This window comes from Rhinopithecus bieti, unplaced genomic scaffold (assembly GCF_001698545.2).
Source record: "Rhinopithecus bieti isolate Rb0 unplaced genomic scaffold, ASM169854v2 scaffold_48678, whole genome shotgun sequence".
NCBI lineage: Eukaryota > Metazoa > Chordata > Mammalia > Primates > Cercopithecidae > Rhinopithecus > Rhinopithecus bieti.
In genome coordinates, this window is record NW_016819256.1 from 202,756 (window position 1) to 223,484 (window position 20,729).

The 20,729-nt window shown below is 41.2% G+C and overlaps 1 protein-coding gene across 1 annotated transcript in view; it reads left to right on the plus strand.

The window, feature by feature from the left end:
- The first annotated feature begins 5,749 nt into the window (after window positions 1-5,749).
- The window catches only part of LOC108519619 (zinc finger protein 92), a 29,245-nt gene continuing 14,265 nt past the window's right edge, over window positions 5,750-20,729 (plus strand). The window contains exons 1-2 of the mRNA XM_017858759.1: window positions 5,750-5,828; window positions 6,335-6,595. Coding sequence (XP_017714248.1) covers window positions 6,593-6,595 — 3 coding nt within the window. The 5' untranslated portion in view covers window positions 5,750-5,828; window positions 6,335-6,592. The remainder of the gene's footprint in view (window positions 5,829-6,334; window positions 6,596-20,729) is intronic.

Here is a 20,729-nt window from a genome sequence, read left to right on the forward strand (position 1 = left end):
CAGTGAGCCAAGATCATGCCACTGCACTCCAGCCTGGGCAATAGAGTAAGACTCCATCTCAAGGAAAAAAAAAAAAAGTCTTCATAATAATCATTTAAATATAATTCAATACTTCAGCAAATTTTTGGTTTTGACCCTGTGGACTCAGGTGTCAGGATGGGTGGCCATGTTGAGGCTTGGCAACAAGTTCTCAGTGCCTACACTGGCAGCTACCAGACAGAATCAAGCCCAATATGACTCCTTCTTCTCTGTTCCAGCTTTGCCTCCTCGCTCTTCTTTAAGAGGATGGATTTTTCTTCTGCCCTGTGTTCCACACCTGGTATGTAAATTCACAACTTACTCAAAACCTGCCTTTCATAGCTGTCTTGTGTGCTGCATGCTTACTTAAGAGCCAAGATGACTGGGAAATACAATGAGAATAATGCCTGTTTCATAGTTTCAAAATCCTTTTCTATAATTTAAAATATTAAAATCATATTATGGTAATTTAATAATAATCATAACATTTCTGAGTCATTTTTGTGTTAAAATACTAAAACATTGGCCAGGCGCGGTGGCTCATGCCTGTAATCCCAGCACTGTGGGAGGCCGACGCAGGCAGATCACAAGATCAGGAGTTTGAGACCAGCCTGGCCACATGACGAAACCCCGTCTCTACTAAAATACAAAAAAGGTAAAAGGTAAAATAACTAGACCTAGCAGACATGCTTAGTATGCCCCCAAGAAGCAACTGTAGATTATATATGTTACACCATCTCAAAAAAACTAACAAACAAAACATACAATCCTAAGAAGACAACTGAAACTTTGTGTACATTTCTGCTACATGGTGGGCCAGTTAAACATTTATACAGATATTTTATTATAATTTTTAATGCATGTTTCCTGGTAGTATAAAAGCTTTCTTATGCAAGAAGGCTGATGTTATAACAGAAGCTTAAAGGATATTAGGAAACATGTTTTCTTCATGGGACATTTCTGAAAAAGTCTCCAATGATAAGGATACTTATTTCATTAGAATAGTTGTAAAACGGTTAAATAAGGTATTATAGATCCACTAGTATTGAGCAAAGCTAAGTAAATTGATTGGATTGCTTTTGTAGTTGCAGATTGATGATAATCAGATCCACTTAGAGTGGAAAAAATGTGTTGACCCTTATAAAATAGTCACTGGAAGGCCTATGCCCCTAATAATAGAACCTCATGCATCTTCTGCTACCGAAGTCTAATTATCACTAAATTCAGCAAGGCTTTAATGCATTATGGCCAAGCATATTTTCACCAGGTAAAGAAAGCTAGTAGTCTACTGACTGAGGATAGTAAAACCCTTTATACTCTAGAACCCAGAGATTGAGTCTGCTTGCATCTGCACTGCAGCAAGACTTGAGGATCTTGAACCTTGATTTGATAATCTTATAACTCAGAAGGGGCCCTCCAATCTCTTGCAATTGTTAAGGTAAAGCTAACCAGGGAAGATTCTTCTCAAAAGAAGACGGCAACCTTGATGTAAGTAGCTGTTTACACAAGATCAAAAATCAAGACATCTCTGCTATCATGACACTCTTAGTTCACAGATTTTTTTATGGCTCTATAAATAAGAAAAATAAAAAAGGGGTCTCTTGTGTGCACTCATGGGTTATACTTTTATATGTAGAGAATTTTGCACCAAACCTTATATAAGAACAAACTTAGGCCTTGATAGGTAAAAGATGAAGGGCCAATGTAGGTGAGAAATTTTAATGGGACATTTGTTGCCTCATAATACCAGAAACAGAATATTGGTCCACTGCTGTTAACCTACTTCATAAGTTAAAGAGAGCTTGTTCAGAATTGGTTAGGGAGCATTGCCAGGAAGCCATTACTCATCTGAATGGGCATAATTTTTAGGTCTTTTTTTCCCATGGTTTAGAGTAAATGAGGCGATGGACAGAAATTTATCCCCCATAATTGGTTCTATAGCAGATTCTACCATAAAGGCTATGGTTGGTTACACGATAGACTTTAAACTTTCTTGTTAAAGTTGTGCTAAATAATGAATTTCTCTGGATTGCTTACTGGATAAACAAAGAAGTATCTGTGCAGTTGCTAATGCTTGTATTTGCACTAGAGAAATACATTGGATATTACAGAGATTCAGTTACAGGAGATTAATGAACAGGATGCTTGGTTGAAATGAATAGATGTTTATCTAGCTAATTATTTGATTTATTTAATTTTAGTTGGTTTATTCATGGGGACCCTGGCTAAAAAGCATACTTCAATCTCTTGGTATTACCCTCCTGATGTCAAAATAGTAGTCTCCCTACCGCACTGTATTTTCTCAAAAGTTATAAATGTTTGCATGCAGTCATCTCGAGAATGTCAAATGGTTTCTCATTAACTGGAATAACAAAAACTCAAAGACATATGTGACCATGAGGACACCATAACCTATAACATAACAGATAAGGACAAAAACCCAAAACAATGGAAACTAAGTGGCACTAAGGCCCTGAGTTTTGGTCACAATCTGACCTACATGAGAACTTAACCAAATGGAAAGAATTTTTAAAACAAAATTATCGGAGGCCACTATTCCTGACTGAGCGTGTGCACTAGGCCCAAACAGACCAAACCAAACCAAAATGGAGTCCCTCATGCTAAATGTCACATAAACTGAAAATTTAAGGAAAGAGGTAGATCCTTAAGATCTATAGGCCAGGTTTTGTTTTTCTTGTGTAAACAGTAGATTTCCACACATGGAGGTCCTCTTACTGTAAGCCTTTAAAAAATATAATAACCTGAAGCCCTTATTTCCACTTTACAAAACCCACAGTTCTCTTACTTCACAGTGGGATTTGAAACTAAATAAGTACATTTTTAATGGTGATAGATTGATATCAATGTCTAAAGTTTTGGTCTACATCTGAAAATTGAGAAGGTAACCAAAAGGGAGAAATTGTTACATTAATTATAGCCTAAACCTGCCCCCTTTCCTTTATAAGTTTGGTCAATAGGTGTTTTTCAAGATAGTAAACTGAAACCTAACTAGATATATAAGTAGACTATAACACATTCTTGTACTAACCACTCTGTTTTTGCCAATAAAAAAGTTAACTGTTCAAACAATGTTCAAATAAGGCAAATCCCAAGCTGTAATCCATCTGGCTGTTTCAGTACCTCACTTTCATTTTCTCTGTGTCATTTTGCTTTTTCTGTCCATAAATCTTTTTCCACCAGGTGGCTGTGCTGGAGTCTTTCTGAGCCTACTTCTGGATCCACAGGCTGCCTGATTTGCAAATTATTTTTTGCTCAATTAAACTCTGATTGGTTTTAAAGTTGGTTGTTTTTAAGTTTTCAAATTTTTTACAATAAAAAACTAATGTGTTGGGCTTTGATTTTCTAAACTCATCCCTCAATGATTTTCCTGAATTATTCTGCATTCTTTCAAAATGCTTCTGCAATTTCTTTCTTTTTTTTTTTTTAACTTTCGAGATAGGGTCTCACTGTATCACCCAGACTCGAGTGCAGTGGTGTAACCAATTACGGCTCACTGCAGCCTTGATCTTCCATGCTTAAGCAATCCTCCTCCCTCAGCTCCCCGAGTGATTGGGACTACAGGCATGCACCATTATGCCCAGCTAATTTTTTAGCTTTTTTCATGAAGACAGGATCTTACTATGTTGCCCATGCTGCACTTGAACTCCTGAGCTCAAGTGATTCTCCCACCTCAGCCTCCCAAAGTGCTAAAATTACAGACATGAGCCACTGAGTGCATCTGCAGTTCTTGAGAGGAGTATTACCAATAATTAAACAGTACTATATGGTCACAAATTTGAAAGGAATCTGGCATCTATTCTAGAAGTGTCACTCGCCAGGATTTCAAGCATCTAAGGCAGTTACTTTAGTAGTGTTATTTATGGAGGTGCATGGGCTTTGGGGTCAGACAGAGTTGATCCTGAATCTCAGCCCAGCCACTTAGTAGCTGTGGGTCTTTCGACAAGTTTCTTGATGTGCAAGAGTTCTATAAACCACATATGCAAAAAATAAGGCAGAATGATACTGATTGCAAAAATGGTAGCAATTTTTTATCCCTTCTATATCCATGCCCATTGCCAGGGACTTTTACAGCTGTTCCCATTGAGATCCAGAATCTGTTTTCTGAAACCCAGATCTGGCTGGCCTTATTTGCTCAAGGCAGTAAAAACATGTGAACATGACAGTGTGCTAGTTTGGGGACTAGCAGTCTTGAATGCTTCTGTTTCTCTTTCACAGTGCTGCCATCTCCATGCAAAAAAGCCCATGCTAGGCAGCTGGAGGATAACATACCATGGGGAGGAGAAGCAAGGTGTCCCTGTTGGCAGCTCCAGAAGCAGAAGCTCACATCCAGAAGCACAGCTGCCTAGTTAACAAGCAGCTGATAACACATGTCTGAAAGAGCTCAGCTGAGATCAGAAGAATTGCTCCACTGAGCCCAGCTTAAATGACTGACCATTTCAATTGTGAGCTAAGAAGCCTTGGCTGGGCTGGGCATGGTGGCTCATGCCTGTAATCCCAGCACTTTGGGAGGTTGGGGTGGGTGGATCACCTGAGGTTGGGAGTTTGAGACCAGCCTGACCTACAAGAAGAAACCCTGACTCTACTAAAAATACAAAATTAGCCGAGCGTGGTGGCGCATACCTGTAATCTCAGCTACTTGGGAGGCTGAGGCAGGAGAATCGCTTGAACCCAGGAGGCGGAGGTTGCTGTGAGCTGAGATTGCGCCATTGCACTCTAGCCTGGGCAACAAGAGTGAAACTTCATATTTAAAAAAAAAAAAAAAAAGTCTTGGTTGGTTTGTTATGCTGTAATACCTAACTAATACGTGCACCCAGTGCAGTTAGGATGCCAGGATTTAATGGCAGGTTGATTACTGGTTGTTATAGTTACCTTCCAACAGTTAGCACCCTAAGAGTACTGATTTTTTTTTGTTTTGTTTTCTGCTTTAAAGTTGGATATTTTGTAAGAGCAATATTGAGTAATGCAGAAAAATATGTAGGCATGTTTGCATGTGATTGGTACTTGTACTCACATAATCCCCACACCACAGGAGAAAACAGATAAACACACCCTGGCCACTAGGGCCAGGCCAAATAGCAAGAGAAGTTTACCTTTAATCTATTTTCTCTATATCTAAACACTGGAAGTGATGACTGTGGAGAGATCGAAGACATAGAGTTTTAATCTCCTGTGGCCCCATCATCTTTTGTTTACTGTCTGATCTCTGGAAGAAAGGTGGGCAACAGGTGGCCAGCAGTGGTGTACCTGTGGTTATTTTATTCCTGCTGCCCTCTGCTCTTTCTGTGGTGACTATCTGTTCCATCCTCAAAACTGAAGAAGGATATTGGTAAAGAGAGGCTGTCCCTTCACTTCTGGCAGAAAAGGGATGTTCAGGCCCTCCTGATGTCAGGGCTGCACTTCAATGTGGCAGCTATTGGCCATGTGTGGCTACTGGCTGCCTGGAATGTGGCTGGTCTGAACTGAAGTGTGCTAGAAAGGTAAAATACAGAGTTAATTTCAAAGATTCAGTTCCAAATAAATATATATACTTTATTAATAGTTATATATCACGCATATATTAAAATGATAAGGTTTTAGATATATTGGGTTAAATTGTTACAATCAATTCCACCTGTTTCTTATTTCTTTTTAAAGTTTGGCTCCTAAAAAATGTAGAATTCATGTGTCGCCCACATTTTATTTCAGAGGATTGCCTTCTTTTTAAAATTTCAGGCTGCCTGCTTAAAAAACCAGAAGCCAGCTGGGCGCTGTGGCTCACGCTTATAATCCCAGCACTTTGGGAGGCCAAGGTGGGTGGATCACGAGGCCAAGAGATCAAGACCATCCTGGCCAACATGGTGAAACCCCGTTTCTACTAAAAATACAAAAATTAGCTGGGTGTGGTGGTGCGTGCCTGTAGTCTCAGCTCCTTGGGAGGCTGAGGCAGGAGAATCGCTTGAACCCAGGAGGCAGAGGTTGCAGTGAGCTGTGATCGCGCCACTGCACTCCAGCCTGGCGACAGAGCTAGACTCTGTCTCAAAAAACAAAAAACAAAAACAAAACAAGAAAACCAGAAGCCAGGAAGGTCATAAAATCTGAAAATTTTGAATAATTGGTATTATATTCTTTGCATTTGTGAATACCCATATAATATATTATTTATAAATGCATATGGCCTTATTCACAAGGTTAAATGAAAATACCCTCTAGGGTGGGCCTGACTCAGCTCAGGGAGGAAGCCCTGTCTGAAAAGGCTGCAGCTTAGGCTGTCACTCTTCCTTCAGCCCAGCATCTGATCACATCTCCTGTCACTCAGGGCCTGAAGGGGCGGGGCCTTAAACGTTACCCAATCAGGAACGCTGGGCTGGGAACCGTCCAATCAGGCACGCAGCTGGAGCGGACAGCACAGCTTCCGGGATTTGGCGGGGCCTTTGTCTCTTGCTGCAGCCGGCGCACCACGTCTCCTCTTCACTGCTCTGTCTCCTCTGCGTCCAGGGTCACCGATGTGACCCTGTTACCAGCAAGAACTTGGAGCTTCACAACTAAGACGCCAGGATCCCCTGGAAGCCTAGAAATGGTGAGCCTGCTGGGTCCGACATCCCGAGAGAGGGGGAGGGTCTGGTTGGAACCGGTTGGAAGTGGCTGTGGCGGGCCTCGGGCCTCCCCTCAGTCTGCTACGAAATCGGCGGCCCGAGTTCTCCTTGGCGCAGCTCGGCCCTCAGTCTCCTTCAGCCATAAGATGGCGGCTGGGCTGACAGCCGGGACTCCGGGCGTCCTGTCTCCTCCCTGCGCAGTGACTGTGCTTTGGCCTGGAGCCCTCTGTGGGCAGCTCTGCATCCGCAGAACCGCATCTCTCGCCGAGTGTGCAGGGACGACGGGAGAATCGTCAGAGGAGAATCCTGACTCGGGGTGCGGGGTTTATGAATGGGAAGAGCTTTGGTCTGTGCGGTTCCCAGGTCCTCTTTTTTCCTATTAAAAATGTATGGGAGTGAAGGTATTTTTATTAAAGAATTTAATCAAAGAGCGGTTCCGGATATTTAGAGCGTCTTCTGAGAGGGTGGTTACTGAGTCTCCTTCTCTTGCCCAGGCTGGAGTGCAGTGGCGTGGTCTCGGCTCACTGCAACCTCTGCCTTCCGGATTCAAGTGATTCTCCTGCCTCAGCCTCCCAAGTAGCTGGAATTACAGGCACGCACAACCACGTCCGGCTAGTTTTTTGTATTTTAGTAGAGACTGGGTTTCACTGTGTTGCCCAGGCTGGTCTCGAACTCTTGAGCTCAGGCAGTCCACCTGCCTTGGCATCCCAAAGTGCTAGGATTATAGGCGTGAGACACCACGCCTGCTGACAAATCAGTTTTCTTATCAGCACTGCCACTTCCTGGGTTTGTCATCTTGAAAATATTTTTTTTTACTTATTTTGACTTTCATTTTATTAGGGCTTGAAAGGTAAGACACATTTACAAAGGGCATAAAAGAGGTGAGTTTCAGGAAAAAAATTAATATCTAATCACATATTCCATTTGTTAAAAATTCTTTGACCTTTTTCTTTTTTCCCAGAATGAATTTAGGAATTTTCTCACTTGTTGTTGTTGTTGTTTGAGACAGACTGTCGCTCTGTCACCCAGGCTGGAGTGCAGTGATGTGATCTCGGCTCACTGCGACCTCTGCCTCGCGGGTTCAAGCGATTCTGCTGCCTCAGCCTCCTGAGTAGCTGAGATTACAGGTGCATGCCACCATGCCCGTGTAATTTTTGTATTTTTGGTAGAGACGGGGTTTCACCATGTTGGTCAGGTTGGTCTCGAACTGCTGACCTCGTGATCTGCCCACTTTGGCTTCCCAAAGTGCTGGGATTACAGGTGTGAGCCACCACGCCTATCCCACTTGTGTTTTTTATGGCTAGGTAATTACAAACACAATTCTAAGGCTTAGCTTTTAGAATGCTACCAAGGAAAAGAATAGGGATAATCTCTCTTCCATTTTGGCTGTAGAAAATGAATACATTTCCACAAGAAAATGTGGTAGATAATTGGTGAGTTACATAGGTTCACTTTGCAGAGTAAATTTGTTACAGTGAATATGTCCGTTCTATACCATGTAATCTTGATTTCTGAGTTGCACACTAAATTTTATGAGATTAAACTTGGTACCTACTAAAAGTGTTCCCATATGACTACATGATTTTTAATGGAAATAATAAAATAATCTGTTGTCTGAAGGTAATAGATACTTTTGCTTTTCTTATTGGGGTGTGAAATGTAAGCACCTTAAAATTTCCTTCACTCATATTTATACTGTGTTTGAGTAATTTTGCTGGATTTTTCAGACACTTGGTTTCAGAAACCAAGAGAGTGACTCTAACATGGAAATTAAAGCTTCAACCCAGTGACTCCAAGCTATGGCTGTTATTGAGCCAGCAAAAGGAGGTTATTAAAGGCCCAGTTAGGTTCTTTTTGGGGAGCCTCCCCTGCAGATGTCCCAGCCTGCTCACCCCAGCCATGGAAGAAGCCTTTATACTGAGAGAAGCTACAGAGACCTGGAAAGCTGGGGACCCACAGGCAGATGCAGTTAACATTAAGATGGAAGGGGATTGGGAGGGTCTTACTGAAGATAAAGCTGTCATTGTTTAGAGGCAGTTTCTAGAGGCACTGTATTTTGAGGCAGTTACTTTTTTTTTTTTTTTTCCTTTTTTTTTTTTTGAGATGGAGTCTTGCTCTGTCGCCAGGCTGGAGTGCAGTGGTGCAATTTAGACTCACTGCAGCCTCTGCATCCCGGATTCAAGTGATTCTCCTCCATCAGCCTCCTGAGTAGCTGGGACTACAGGCAGGTGCCACCATACCCAGCTAATTTTTGTATTTTTAGTAGAGATGGGATTTCACCATGTTGTTCAAGATGGCGTCCATCTCTTGACCTCCTGATCCACCCACCTCGGCCTCCCAAAGTGTTGGGATTACAGGCATGCGTGCCCAGCCTGGCAGTTACTTTCTGAAATAAAACAAAGTTAGAATTATGTAAAAACATTTGGATTCCAAAGGAGTATTGCAGCAGGAGGAAGTACCAACTATAAGATCTTTCAGGACTGCAAAGTTTAGGCAGACAAGGGCTTTCATAGGGAAGAGCAAACAAGATTACAAAGAAGGTGGGCGGGGAACTGCAAATAGAGGGAATCAAACTTTAGGCCTGGCATGGTGGTTCACACCTGTAATCCCAGCACTTTGGAAGACAAAACTCAGCTGGGTGTGGTGGTGGGCGACTATAATCCCAGTTACTTAGGAGGCTGAGGCAGGAGAATCCCTTGAACCCGGGAGATGTAGGTTTCAGGGAACTGAGCGTCACTGCACTCCAGCCTGGATGACAGAGCAAGACTCTCTCAAAAAAAAAAAAAAAAAAAAATCAGGTTTTAGATGAGAGAATGTTTTACCCTGAAGTCAGTGTGTTCTTAGGAGGGACATAAAGTGGGGTTGTATGTTGGCTCAGACTGAAGGTAGCTCAAAGTGCAGGTGTTGGTGGGAAGGAGATAAGTAAAGTTTGATTAAGAAGTATATTTGGCCAGGCATGGTGGCTCACGCCTGTAATCCCAGCACTTTGGGAGGCTGAGGCGGGCGGGTCACGAGGTCAGCAGATCGAGACCATCCTGGCTAACATGGTGAAACCCCATCTCTACTAAAAATACAAAAAATTAGCCAGGTGTGGTGGCGGGCACCTGTGGTCCCAGCTACTCAGGAGGCTGAGGCAGGAGAATGGTGTGAACCTGGGAGGTGGAGCTTGCGGTGAGCTGAGATGGCGCCACNAAAAGTATTTTGACCACTGAAGCCAAATTCAGCTGATTTTTTTAATGAGAAAAATAAAATGTCCAGTCTTTATCTGGCTATGTGGTATGTAAGAAAAGAGTGTACCATCTAAGTCATAATGGTAAGGGTGGTTCTTTCCATGAACTGTGCCTGGAGAACACAAAGGATGGAGAATTTTATTAATCACAGCTGTTTACCATGATTATCTATGTGCTTCATTTTTCCCTACATCTTTTTTCTGTCCTATACATTTTTTCCATTTGACTTTTCCCAGGTTGTATCGTTTATAATAAACTGGTCAACATAACTACAGTGTTTTGCTGAGTTCTGTGAGCAGCTCTATCAAATTATTGAACTGGAGGGAGGTTATGGGAGTCCTCAGTTTTTAAGCAGTAGCTAAGAAGAATAGATGGACCCATGAGGTTTGTGACTGACATCTGCAGTGAGGACAATGTTGTGGAACTGAGCCCTGAATCAGGGTCTGTGCTGACTCTGGATAGTGTCAGAATTCAAATGTTAGAAAATGAGTTGGTGTTGGAGAATTGCTTGGTGTTCACCAATCTGTAGATTTGGGGACAGAAGAAAGATATCACAGAGGCCTGACCTGGAATGAAACTCTGGGTGTTTGGGAATGGGAGGCTCTGCTCTCCTGTACACAGGCTGTCACACTGCCCATTGTCCTAGAATTCCAGGTCTCCTGCTATGGTGAGAGAGGACTGAAAACTTAGAGGAAAGAAGCTCTGATAACAGACATCCTTTCCCCACAGCTGCCATCGCATGATTCCCACCCACTCACAAACATACTCACTAGACATTGATGTGCACACACTCCTCCCAGGACTAGGCACCACCCTCAGGAGTTTCACCGCAGCATTTTTGAACCTGTTTCTTGCCCACAAAATTGTCTACAGTGTCCTGGCATACCCCCATCTCCAGACACTGAATCTGCAGCAGCAACCTGCTTTTTCCCCCAACCTAGGGTTCTGCATTCTGCACCGCCTGTTCATAATCTCATCTGCCTGCATGGACACAAATAAATCAGAGGACAGCCCCACCTGGCCACTATCTGTAGCACAAACCAGTCCTTCCACCTACATTGCATTCTCCCCCATCCATGGATCTTTTCTCTTTTAACTTTTATTTTTGGTTCGGGGGTACACATGCGGGATTGTTCTATAGGCAAAATTGTGTTGTGGGTGTTTGGTGTAGATTATTTTGTCTCTGAGGTACTAAGCGTAGAACCAAATGGGTATTTTTTTCCTGATCCTCTTTGTCCTCCCACCCTCTACCCTCAACTAGGCCTCAGTGTTGTCTGTTGTTCCTCTTATTGTCTCCATGTGTTATTATTTAGCTCTTACTTATAAATGATAGCATGCATTTGGTTTTCTGTTTCTGCATTAGTTTTCTGAGGATAATGGTCTCCAGCTCCATCCATGTTGCTGCAAAGAAAATGATCTTGTTCTTGTTTTATGGCCATACAATATTCCATTATTTTTATGTACCATATTTTGTTTTTATTAAATCTTTGTTTTATTTATTTCTGAAGACAGGGTCTTGCTCTGTCGCCCAGGCTGGAGTGCAGTGGCGTGATCTTGGCTCACTGCAGCCTCAATCTCAATCTCCCGGGCTTAAGCAATTCTCCTACCTCCGTCCCCCAAGTAGCTGGGACTACAGCATGCACCACCACTCCTGGCTAATTTTTCTTTTTGTATTTTTTGTAGGGATGGGGTTTTGCCATGTTTCCCAGGCTGGTCTCCAACTCCTGAGCTCACGCAATCCACCTGCCTCACCCTGCCAAAGTGCTGGATTACAGGCGTGAACCACTGTGCCCAACCATAATGTATTTTCTTTAGCCTACCATTGAGGGTATTTAGGTTAATTCCATGTCTTTGGTACTATGAATAGTGCTTCAGTGAACATGCATGTGCATGGGTCTTTATGATAGAATAATTTATATTCTTTGGGTATATACCTAAATAGGAGGTGGGTCAAATGGTAATTCTGTTTTGGGTATATACCTAAATAGGAGGTGGGTCAAATGGTAATAGGTTTGTAAGGAATTGTCACACTGCTTTTCACAATGGTTGAACTAATTTACATTCCCACCAGCAGAGTATAAGCATTCTCTTTACCCTGCAGCTTTGCCAGCACATCTATTATTTTTTGACTTTTTTAGTAATTGCCATTCTTACTGGTGTGAGATGGTATCTCATTGTGGTGTTTTTTTTTTTGTTTGTTTGTTTGCATTTCTCTGATGATTAGTGATGAGCAATTTTTAAATATGCTTGTTAGCCACATGTATGCTTTCTGTTTTTTCTTTTTTTTTTGAGATGGAGTCTCGCTCTGTCACCCAGGCTGGAGTGCAGTGGCACGATCTCGGCTCACTGCAACCTCTACCTCCTGGGTTCAAGCAGTTCTCCTCCCTCAGCCTCCCAAGTAGCTGGGATTACAGGCGCGCCCCACCACGCTCGACTAATTTTTGTATTTTTTTTGGTAGAGACGGGGTTTCACCATGTTGGCCAGGGTGGTCTTGAACTCCTAACCTTGTGATCTGCCCGCCTCAGCCTCCCAAAGTGCTAGGATTACAGGCGTGAGCCACCGCACCCACCTGCTTTCTCTTGAAAAGCATGTGTTTATGTCCTTTGCCTACTTTTTAATAAGGTGTTTTTTTTTTTTTCTTGTAAACTTGCTTAAGTTCCTTATGGATTCTGGATATTAGATCTTTGTCAGAAGCATAGTTTGCAAATATTTTTCTTTATTCTCTAGGTTGTCTGTTTACTCTGTTGATAGTTTCTTGTGGTTTTGGTTTTTGTTTTCTGTGAACATGCTCTTTAGTTTAATTTGGTCCCATTTATCGATTTTTGGTTTTGTGGCGATTGCTTTTGGTATCTTCTTCATAATATCGTTGGCCGTTTCTATGTCTAGAATTGTATTTCCTAGGTTATCTTCCAGGGTATTTTATAATTTTAAGTTTTACATTTAAGTCCTTAATTTATCTTATGTTTATTTTTGGATATAGTGTAAGCAGGGAGTCGAGTTTTAATCTTTTACATAGTGCTAGCTAGTTATTACAACATTTATTAAATAGGGAATCTCCCCTACATTTCTCTTGTCAGCTTTGTCAAAAATAAGATGATTGTAGGTGTGCCATATTGTTTCTGGGCTCTCTATTCTGTTGCATTGGTCTCTGAGCCTGTTGTGCTGGTATTGTGTTGCTGTGGTTACTGTAGCCCTATAGTATAGTTTGAAGTCCGGTAATGTTATGCCTCCAGCTTTGTTCTTTTTGCTTAGGGTTGCCTTTGCTATTTGGGCTCTTTTTTGGTTCTGTATAAATTAAAAACAATTTTTTTCAGTTCTCAAGAATGTTGTTGGTAGTTTGATAGAGCATTTGATTTGTAAATTTCTTTGGACAGTTTGGCAATTTTAATGATATTTTTTCCTTTCTATTTTTTTGAGATGGAGTTTCACTCTTGTTCCCCAGGCTGGAATGCAGTGGCATGATCTTGGCTCACTGCAGCCTCTGCCTCCCAGGTTCAAGTGACTTTCCTGCCTCAGCCTCCAAGGTAGCTGGGATTACAGGTGCATGCTGCCATGCCTGGCCAATTTTTTGTAGTTTTAGTAGAGATGGGGTTTCACCATGTGTCTGTGAGGTGTTGTAGTCTCCCAGTATTACTGTGTCAGAGTCTTAAGTCTTTTCTTAGGTCTCTAAGAACTTGCTTTATTCATCTGCACTCATGAATTTTTATAACACCTTTCTCTCTTCCGCTGTTTTCCCCCATAAACATTCTTTCAAGTGCATACAGTATGCCCAAGACTACTCCTTAGATTCCTAAAGCCAATGTCTACTGAAAATCAGATGTTGAAGAGATTAAGAAAATGTCCAGAGACCTGGCTGTTGTAGGAGAAAATATAAATTAGAAAGAAGAGGCCTAATTCTTCTACCTGAAAATGAAAGAAAGTATTTTGCTCATCTCTTTTCTTAAAAGCATTTAAATGTGCTTTTTTTTGTTTTTTTGAAATATATGTAAATTATATTAATAGCCAAATAAGCTTTTGTTACTCTTTTGACTCAAAATTGTCTTTATCTAGGATCTCGAATTCATTGCTTTGTTTTTACTTTGGCAAATGTTTATTTTTTTCACTTTTAGTGTTTTAAAGTAGACACAGGGCCAGGCACAGTGGCTTATGCCTGTAATCCCAGCCCTTTGGGAGGCCGAGGTGGGAGGATCAAGGGGTCAGGAGTTCGAGACCAGCCTGACCAACATGGTGAAACCCTATCTCTACTAAAAATACAAAAATCAGACGGGCGAGGTGGCGCATGCCTGTAATCTCGACTACTCAGGAGGCTGAGGCAGAAGAATCGCTTGAACCCGGGAGGCGGAGGTTGCTGTGAGCTGAGATCCTTCCACTGCACTCCAGCCTGGGTGACAGAGCGAGACTCTGTCTCAAAAAAAAAAAAAGTAGACACAGACTTGTTTAGGTTTAAGTTCATTTTAAGATTACAGAAAAGTCGAGCACAAAGATGGCATTAAATTCAGCAATACAGAATGATAAAGACTAAAAGATAGTGAGTAATTTTGACAAAAAACTGATTTTCCAAGGTAATTATCTAATATTTTCAGGCTAAAGTACTTACACTGCAGAAGCACGGTTCAGTGTATGAATAGTGGAGTCTGTAGTTGTATTTTGCTTTCTATTTATTACTTCAGAACAATTAGCATAGTTATGCATAATGTTTGTAGATAAATGCATTCATGTAAATTAAACAGTATTTTCTACATAGTATGAATTTAAGGCCACAGTATTTACTTGAAATGAATCCCTTGTTAATATTGTTGTTTATACTTTTTTTTTTCTTTTGAGATGGAGTGTCACCCAGGCTGGAGTGCTGTGGTAAGATCTTGGCTCACTGCAACCTCTGCCTCCTGGGTTCAAGTGATTCTCCTGCCTCAGCCTCCTTAGTAGCTGGGATTACAGGCACCCACCACCATGCCTGGCTAATTTTTATATTTTTAGTAGAAATGGGGTTTTGCCATGTTGGCCAGGCTAGTCTCGAACTCCTGACCTTAGGTGACCTACCTGCCTCGGCCTCCCAAAGTGCTGAAGTTACAGGCGTGAGCCACCACACCCAGCCTGTTATTTATACTTTTAAAATATAAAGTGTTTTAATTGAATTATGTTTACAGACAATTTTTAAAAATTCTACATACCTTATGACTAGTACATTAAAATATTTATACTTATTTACATCTGATATCCAAAGAAAATCCACTACCAAATTGTTACAGTAGGTATAAACATGACAGACTTATTAATTTCTCCCATAGGGATAATTATAGATGAGCATGGTTTTAGTGTTTTCCATTTCAGTAAATTGGAGTGCTGCTGTTATAGGACAAATAAAGGTGATGTGGCCACCCAAAAAACATAATAGCTCTTTAGTTAGCCATGTTGCAAGCTCAGATATATTTTACTATATGAACTAAATCAGATTCCAATTCTTTTTTTTTCTTACAGATCACTTTGCATTACTGAACTTTTTCAAATTACAGAATTCAACTCCAAAATAAATAAATGCCTATTAAATTGTTATTCACTTGCATTTTTCTCTCCTAAAATTTTAACATAGCAAAGCATCTTAAAGACGTGTGAATAGGTTCAGTGCACTCTCAGTGGCTCACAATCATGAGGCAAATACCACATTTATCCACAAAAATATAAGATAAACAGATCAATATTTTAAAATATTGCTGACATAAAAGAAAAAAAATAAACTACTATACTTTTACCACAATTATTTTGGTAGATGATAGTAGAACATTGTTTAAAATAATGCTCCTATACAGAACACATGCTGTGCTTGGTATACTTGGCACATTAGCAGTTGGTAACTGCTCAGCTTCCATCTGCAGGTTCTCTAGCAGGACCCTTATTCAGGCCCACTTTCAAACCCTGAGCTCTGATCTGTCTGTCTCCACAGGGACTATTCTGGTAGGAGTCTGACCCTTCTTCCTCCACCTACTCTTAAGACTTCAGTATTCCCCCAGATTCACACTTGCTGCCATCTCCATTTTCAGCAAAAATGCCTGGCACAAAACCCACAAAGCTGAGCATCTCCTTCATAGTTGTTACCCCAGATGTTGTCTCTTCACTGACTAAATTATGACTATTATTAGATACAGAGAATGGGTCTATCCACAAAAATAATTCTCCCTACTTTATAGTCGCATCTCCTTCAATGCAAAAATACAGCTTAGTGATGCCTGTTTTATAACTTTAAAACATTCATTGAGTTTAGGCAGAATATATACTGCTCTGAAGTTCCTTAAAATCTCTTCTTATTGTTTGTTTTAAAATCATAAAAGTACAAAACTGTAAACATTCTACTAAACATATCAGTAGAAACCCTGTTACCCTACTTTTATTTAGTGGATTCAGAAAGAATAAAAGATTCCAATTCTTTATCAAAAAGTTCTGGTGGAAACTCAGATGTATTTCAGTATAGGACCCCCATCCAATGGCTAGGAGATGAGAGAGCAGCAGAGATGGAAAAGAAATCTTATAAAATTCTGCTGAGAATATGCCCCCTTTCTTCATAATGCTCATGTTTCTCATGCTGAGGGTAGCTGTGCACTTTGGCTGTTTATAGAGAAATGTGTTTTAGGGGAATATTTTCTGACTGATTTGATCAATCTCTTATCTGAGTTCTTTCTTAAGATTTTTTTTTCCGTTTGTTTGTTTTGAGATGGAATCTTGCTCTGTCACCAGGCAGGAAGTGCAGTGGCACTATCTCGGCTTACTGCAACCTCTGCCTCTCGGGTTCAGGTGGTTCTCCTGCCTCAGCCTCCTGAGTAACTGGGACTACAGGCATATGCCACCACACACAGCTAATTTTTGTGTTTTTAGTAGGGATGTGGTTTCACCATGTTGGCCAGGATAGTCTCGATCTCTTGACCTCGTGATCCACCCACTTTGGCCTCCCAAAGTGTTGGGATTACAGATGTGAGCCACCACACCCAGCCTTAAGATGCTTTTAACTTCGTTTTTTCTCTCAATGTACTCTTTCTCAGACTGAGAGCTGTTTTTCTCTTGAATGCTTTGTGTGTCTGTGTCAGAAGTCTGTGAATGAGTTGGGCTGTCACAGTGAGAACTCTTAGAGCTCGCTCTATCCTGACTCATGCTGGAAATCTAGCACTATAAGTAGAAACTGAGGCTGAAACAGTGCTCTTGTTCCCATTATTGTGAAGGTACATTCCTACCTAGGAGGCCTGTAGGCTCTCCTGCAGCCCAGGCTTCACTCTCTGATGTGGTTCTGGAGTGCTGCTGTGGCAAAAGGGGTTTACATAAGATGTGATCAGCCAGCTGTGAGCTGTGTGCTGTGGGCGTATCAGTGGAAGATGGTAGGAGTCAAGAGAAGATACCAGCCACCAGAAGACAGTGAGCTGGAGTGCTGCAGCCCAGTGCTCAGAGTAGAGAGCTATTGCTTTAAAACGCAAATAGCCAAAAAGAGAGCACTATATGCAACCATTTCTGTAGGAGAGTGAGAGCCTACCTTCAGCAGGCACCTGGCTTCAAATTGCAAAACTACCTCCTGTCATGGAGATGTGAAAAGTTTATTTTGTCATTGAATATAGCCAATTAGCTTACACAGATGGCCTCCCCAATTGCCAGGTGAATTTAGGATGAACTATGCATTACATGGGACTGTAAATTCTACTTATGGACTAATTATTGTGACCGTCTTTCTGTCTTTGCAATCTCTTAAGCAGATTGACTGTGGTGCATGTCACATTCTGGTTTAATTGTGTAATAAAACAGTTTTCTTTCTGTTTTGTCATTGTGGAGTTACTCTGGGGCTGGAGAAAACTTTTCTTTTAATTATACTTTCCAGACACTGTTTAAACTTACCACACATGATATAAACATATAAGGTACCAACCAAGCTTTAATCTAGATGGGCCTTTTTGTCTCAGGCTTCCAGTCAACTCATGATTATGCTGCAAAATGCATGCTGTCCCCAAAATATGCAGGCAGAGTCGTACCTCTGCTTCTTTGGTGTCTAGTCCTGTATGGTCACATCTAGAGAGGCTAGACCCAATTTCTAAATACCTCACAGAACAGCAGTCAACCGTTTTACCTCTTTCAATGACTCTTGTATCTTTAGACCTGAAACTGATTCAGAGACTATGGGGCCCAGAAACCCAATAAGAGTAACATGCATGCATTGAGTAGACATATAGGCATGAGAATCACCACTTTCCCCTTCCTCCTCTTTTTAAAATGCCCACAAATGTGCAGGTAACACTGCTATTCCACCCATCCAGGATCTAAACCAGTGGCTCCACATTCTGAATCTGGGTCTTGCAGTAAACCTTTTATCTGAGAAATACAAATCCTTTTAATTATACAGCTCAAAGAGACATCAAAATGAGACCACAATTATGTCTTTCTCTCTCCTTTGAGCTCTGTATTTATCTCTTGAAACTGCTTGCTATTGCCATGAGTAGCTATAAATTAATAATGCCACACTGAACACTATAATCCACACCCTATACAGTTTAGCAACGTATGTCAATCAGTAATCAAGGTTATTTTTAGTAAATAAGAATTCTTGACAAACAATTTTGCATCAGCCCACTCTCTGTCTCTTTTTGCCTTTAAAAATCCACTTGTAACTGCTGCTAGATTCCAGGCAACTTGAATCTTTGCTCCCAGTTTACAATCTTTAAGCTTGGCCCAATGAACTGTCTACTTTTTTTTTTTTTTTTTTTTTTTTGAGACGGAGTCTTGCTTTGTCACCCGGGCTGGAGTGCACTGGCCGGATCTCAGCTCACTGCAACCTCCGCCTCCCAGGTTCACGCCATTCTCCTGCCTCAGCCTCCCGAGTAGCTGGGACCACAGGCGCCCGCCACCTCGCCTGGCTAATTTTTTGTATTTTAGTAGAAATGGGGTTTCACCGTGTTAGCCAGGATGGTCTCGGTCTCCTGACCTCGTGATCCGCCCGTCTCGGCCTCCCAAAGTGCTGGGATTACAGGCTTGAGCCACCGCGCCCGGCCTGAACTGTCTACTTATATTCATGTTTCCTCAGCTTTTTCCTGTTAAGGAGGAAATTAAGGACATATTATTTAGAATGTGCCAGAGCAGCCTTTATGAGGGGATCTCTCCTTTGGTTGTACTTTTCTTGCTGTAACACCCAGGAATGCAGAGCCAGGTTGACCCCACCTAGAATCCACACATAAGATCTGGCCTCTGCCTGGGATTTACAAGACAGTACCAGAGTTTGGATTAAGAATGTACAGAAAACCAACAGGAGGCATTCTCTGCATTGTGAGATGTCAACATAGACATCTTAAAGCTACCTCCTTTGATAGTGTGGCTATTTGAGCTTTTCAGATCTTATTCAGTGACCTGTTACTGTTACATGAGTGGTGCCAGGTATAAATAGAATCTGATGGCAGAATCTATAAATGTAAACAAAGCATCTTAGGATTGAGAGATCAAGGCCACAAAGCATCTTAGGAGTGAGAGATCAAGGTCACAAAGTATCCAGAGCCATGACTACAACTATAACTACCTGTAAAAAATGTGATACTGGAGTAGAGTATTCTTGTCCTTCCTCTTACCCGAAGACTACCTGATCAGGACAGGTGAGCCAGGTTCTGGAGCTCCACCAGGGCAGTTCTGTTTTTTATTTAGAATCAGCCTGAGTCTCTACTGCCTGGCTTACCATTGGGCCATCAGCCCAGGATCACTGAGAACCCTCTCACAATCACCTAGGCATCTTTGAAACATTTGAGGATGTCCAGAGTAAAACTGTGTTAGGCTGACAAGAGTGGTTAATTCTGCTTTTGTTTCAGTGTAAGAGAAATGAGTCATGCCAAAAAATGTGGGCTTCATTTGAGCTACTTCTTTATATTGATGTGACTTCTGAGGTCATCATTTGAATGGATGTTTATGGACAGAAGAGTTGTTACTATTATTTCTGTTTCTTTTACCTTGTTAAGAATACATGCTTATCTTCTAACAAAATTACCCTAGAAAACCCTAAGAGATTTGTTTAAATTGCTTATTAGTATATGTTATACAATTGACAGGGCAGTGGCTAAAAAAGATTAAATTACACAAACTGTGGGATTTAAGTTTCTCGTAGGTAAGCTTAGGAAAAACAGAACAGGAAATACCCCAGTGGCATAGAGAGCAGAATTCTACATAGTGTCCTCTCCCTGCCCCAATTCTGTTCAGAATCACCCTTTTTGGAGGCCTTATTGAGGTCTGGCTTCACCTTGGAGTCTAGCCTCATAGAACTGATTAAAAGAGGTAAGTGTTGGGTGATGAATTCTGCTGCCTTTCTAGAGCTGTTGCTGAGAATTTCCTGAAATCTAAGAGCAGATAAATGGGAAAAATAAAGTAATGTTTTAGGGCCTTAATTTCTTAATTTTGTATTGAAATCAGTGCCTGCAGAGACATGCCATTTAGCAACTTATTCCTTATTTTATTCCTGAAGACCCAGTAGTTGCTCCACAAGCCACAAACAAGTAAATATAAACACAATAAAAATTCCTCCAAACTACATTAAACTCTTTTCTTTATTCCTCTCGTCTGTCTATATGTAGCTTTTATTCTGTACATTTTCAAAAAAAAAAAGATAAAGGAGAAATAAAAATGCTGGGCCCTTTATCTAAATTCTGGCAATTATTGAACAACTCCCAGGGTGTTACAAGGATTAAATCATGTAATGTTTTATTCCCAGCAGTGCTCTGTAACATACTCTTGAGGACATAGTACCTGTTTAATAAACATTGCATTAGTGTATGTGTAAATGTTTTTTTCCAAATGCAGATTTCTTTGGACATTGCTGGCCTCTGTTTCCTCTGTAAAGAGCCAGCAAAGAATATACTTTAGGGTGAAGATTGGTTGTCTTTGTTT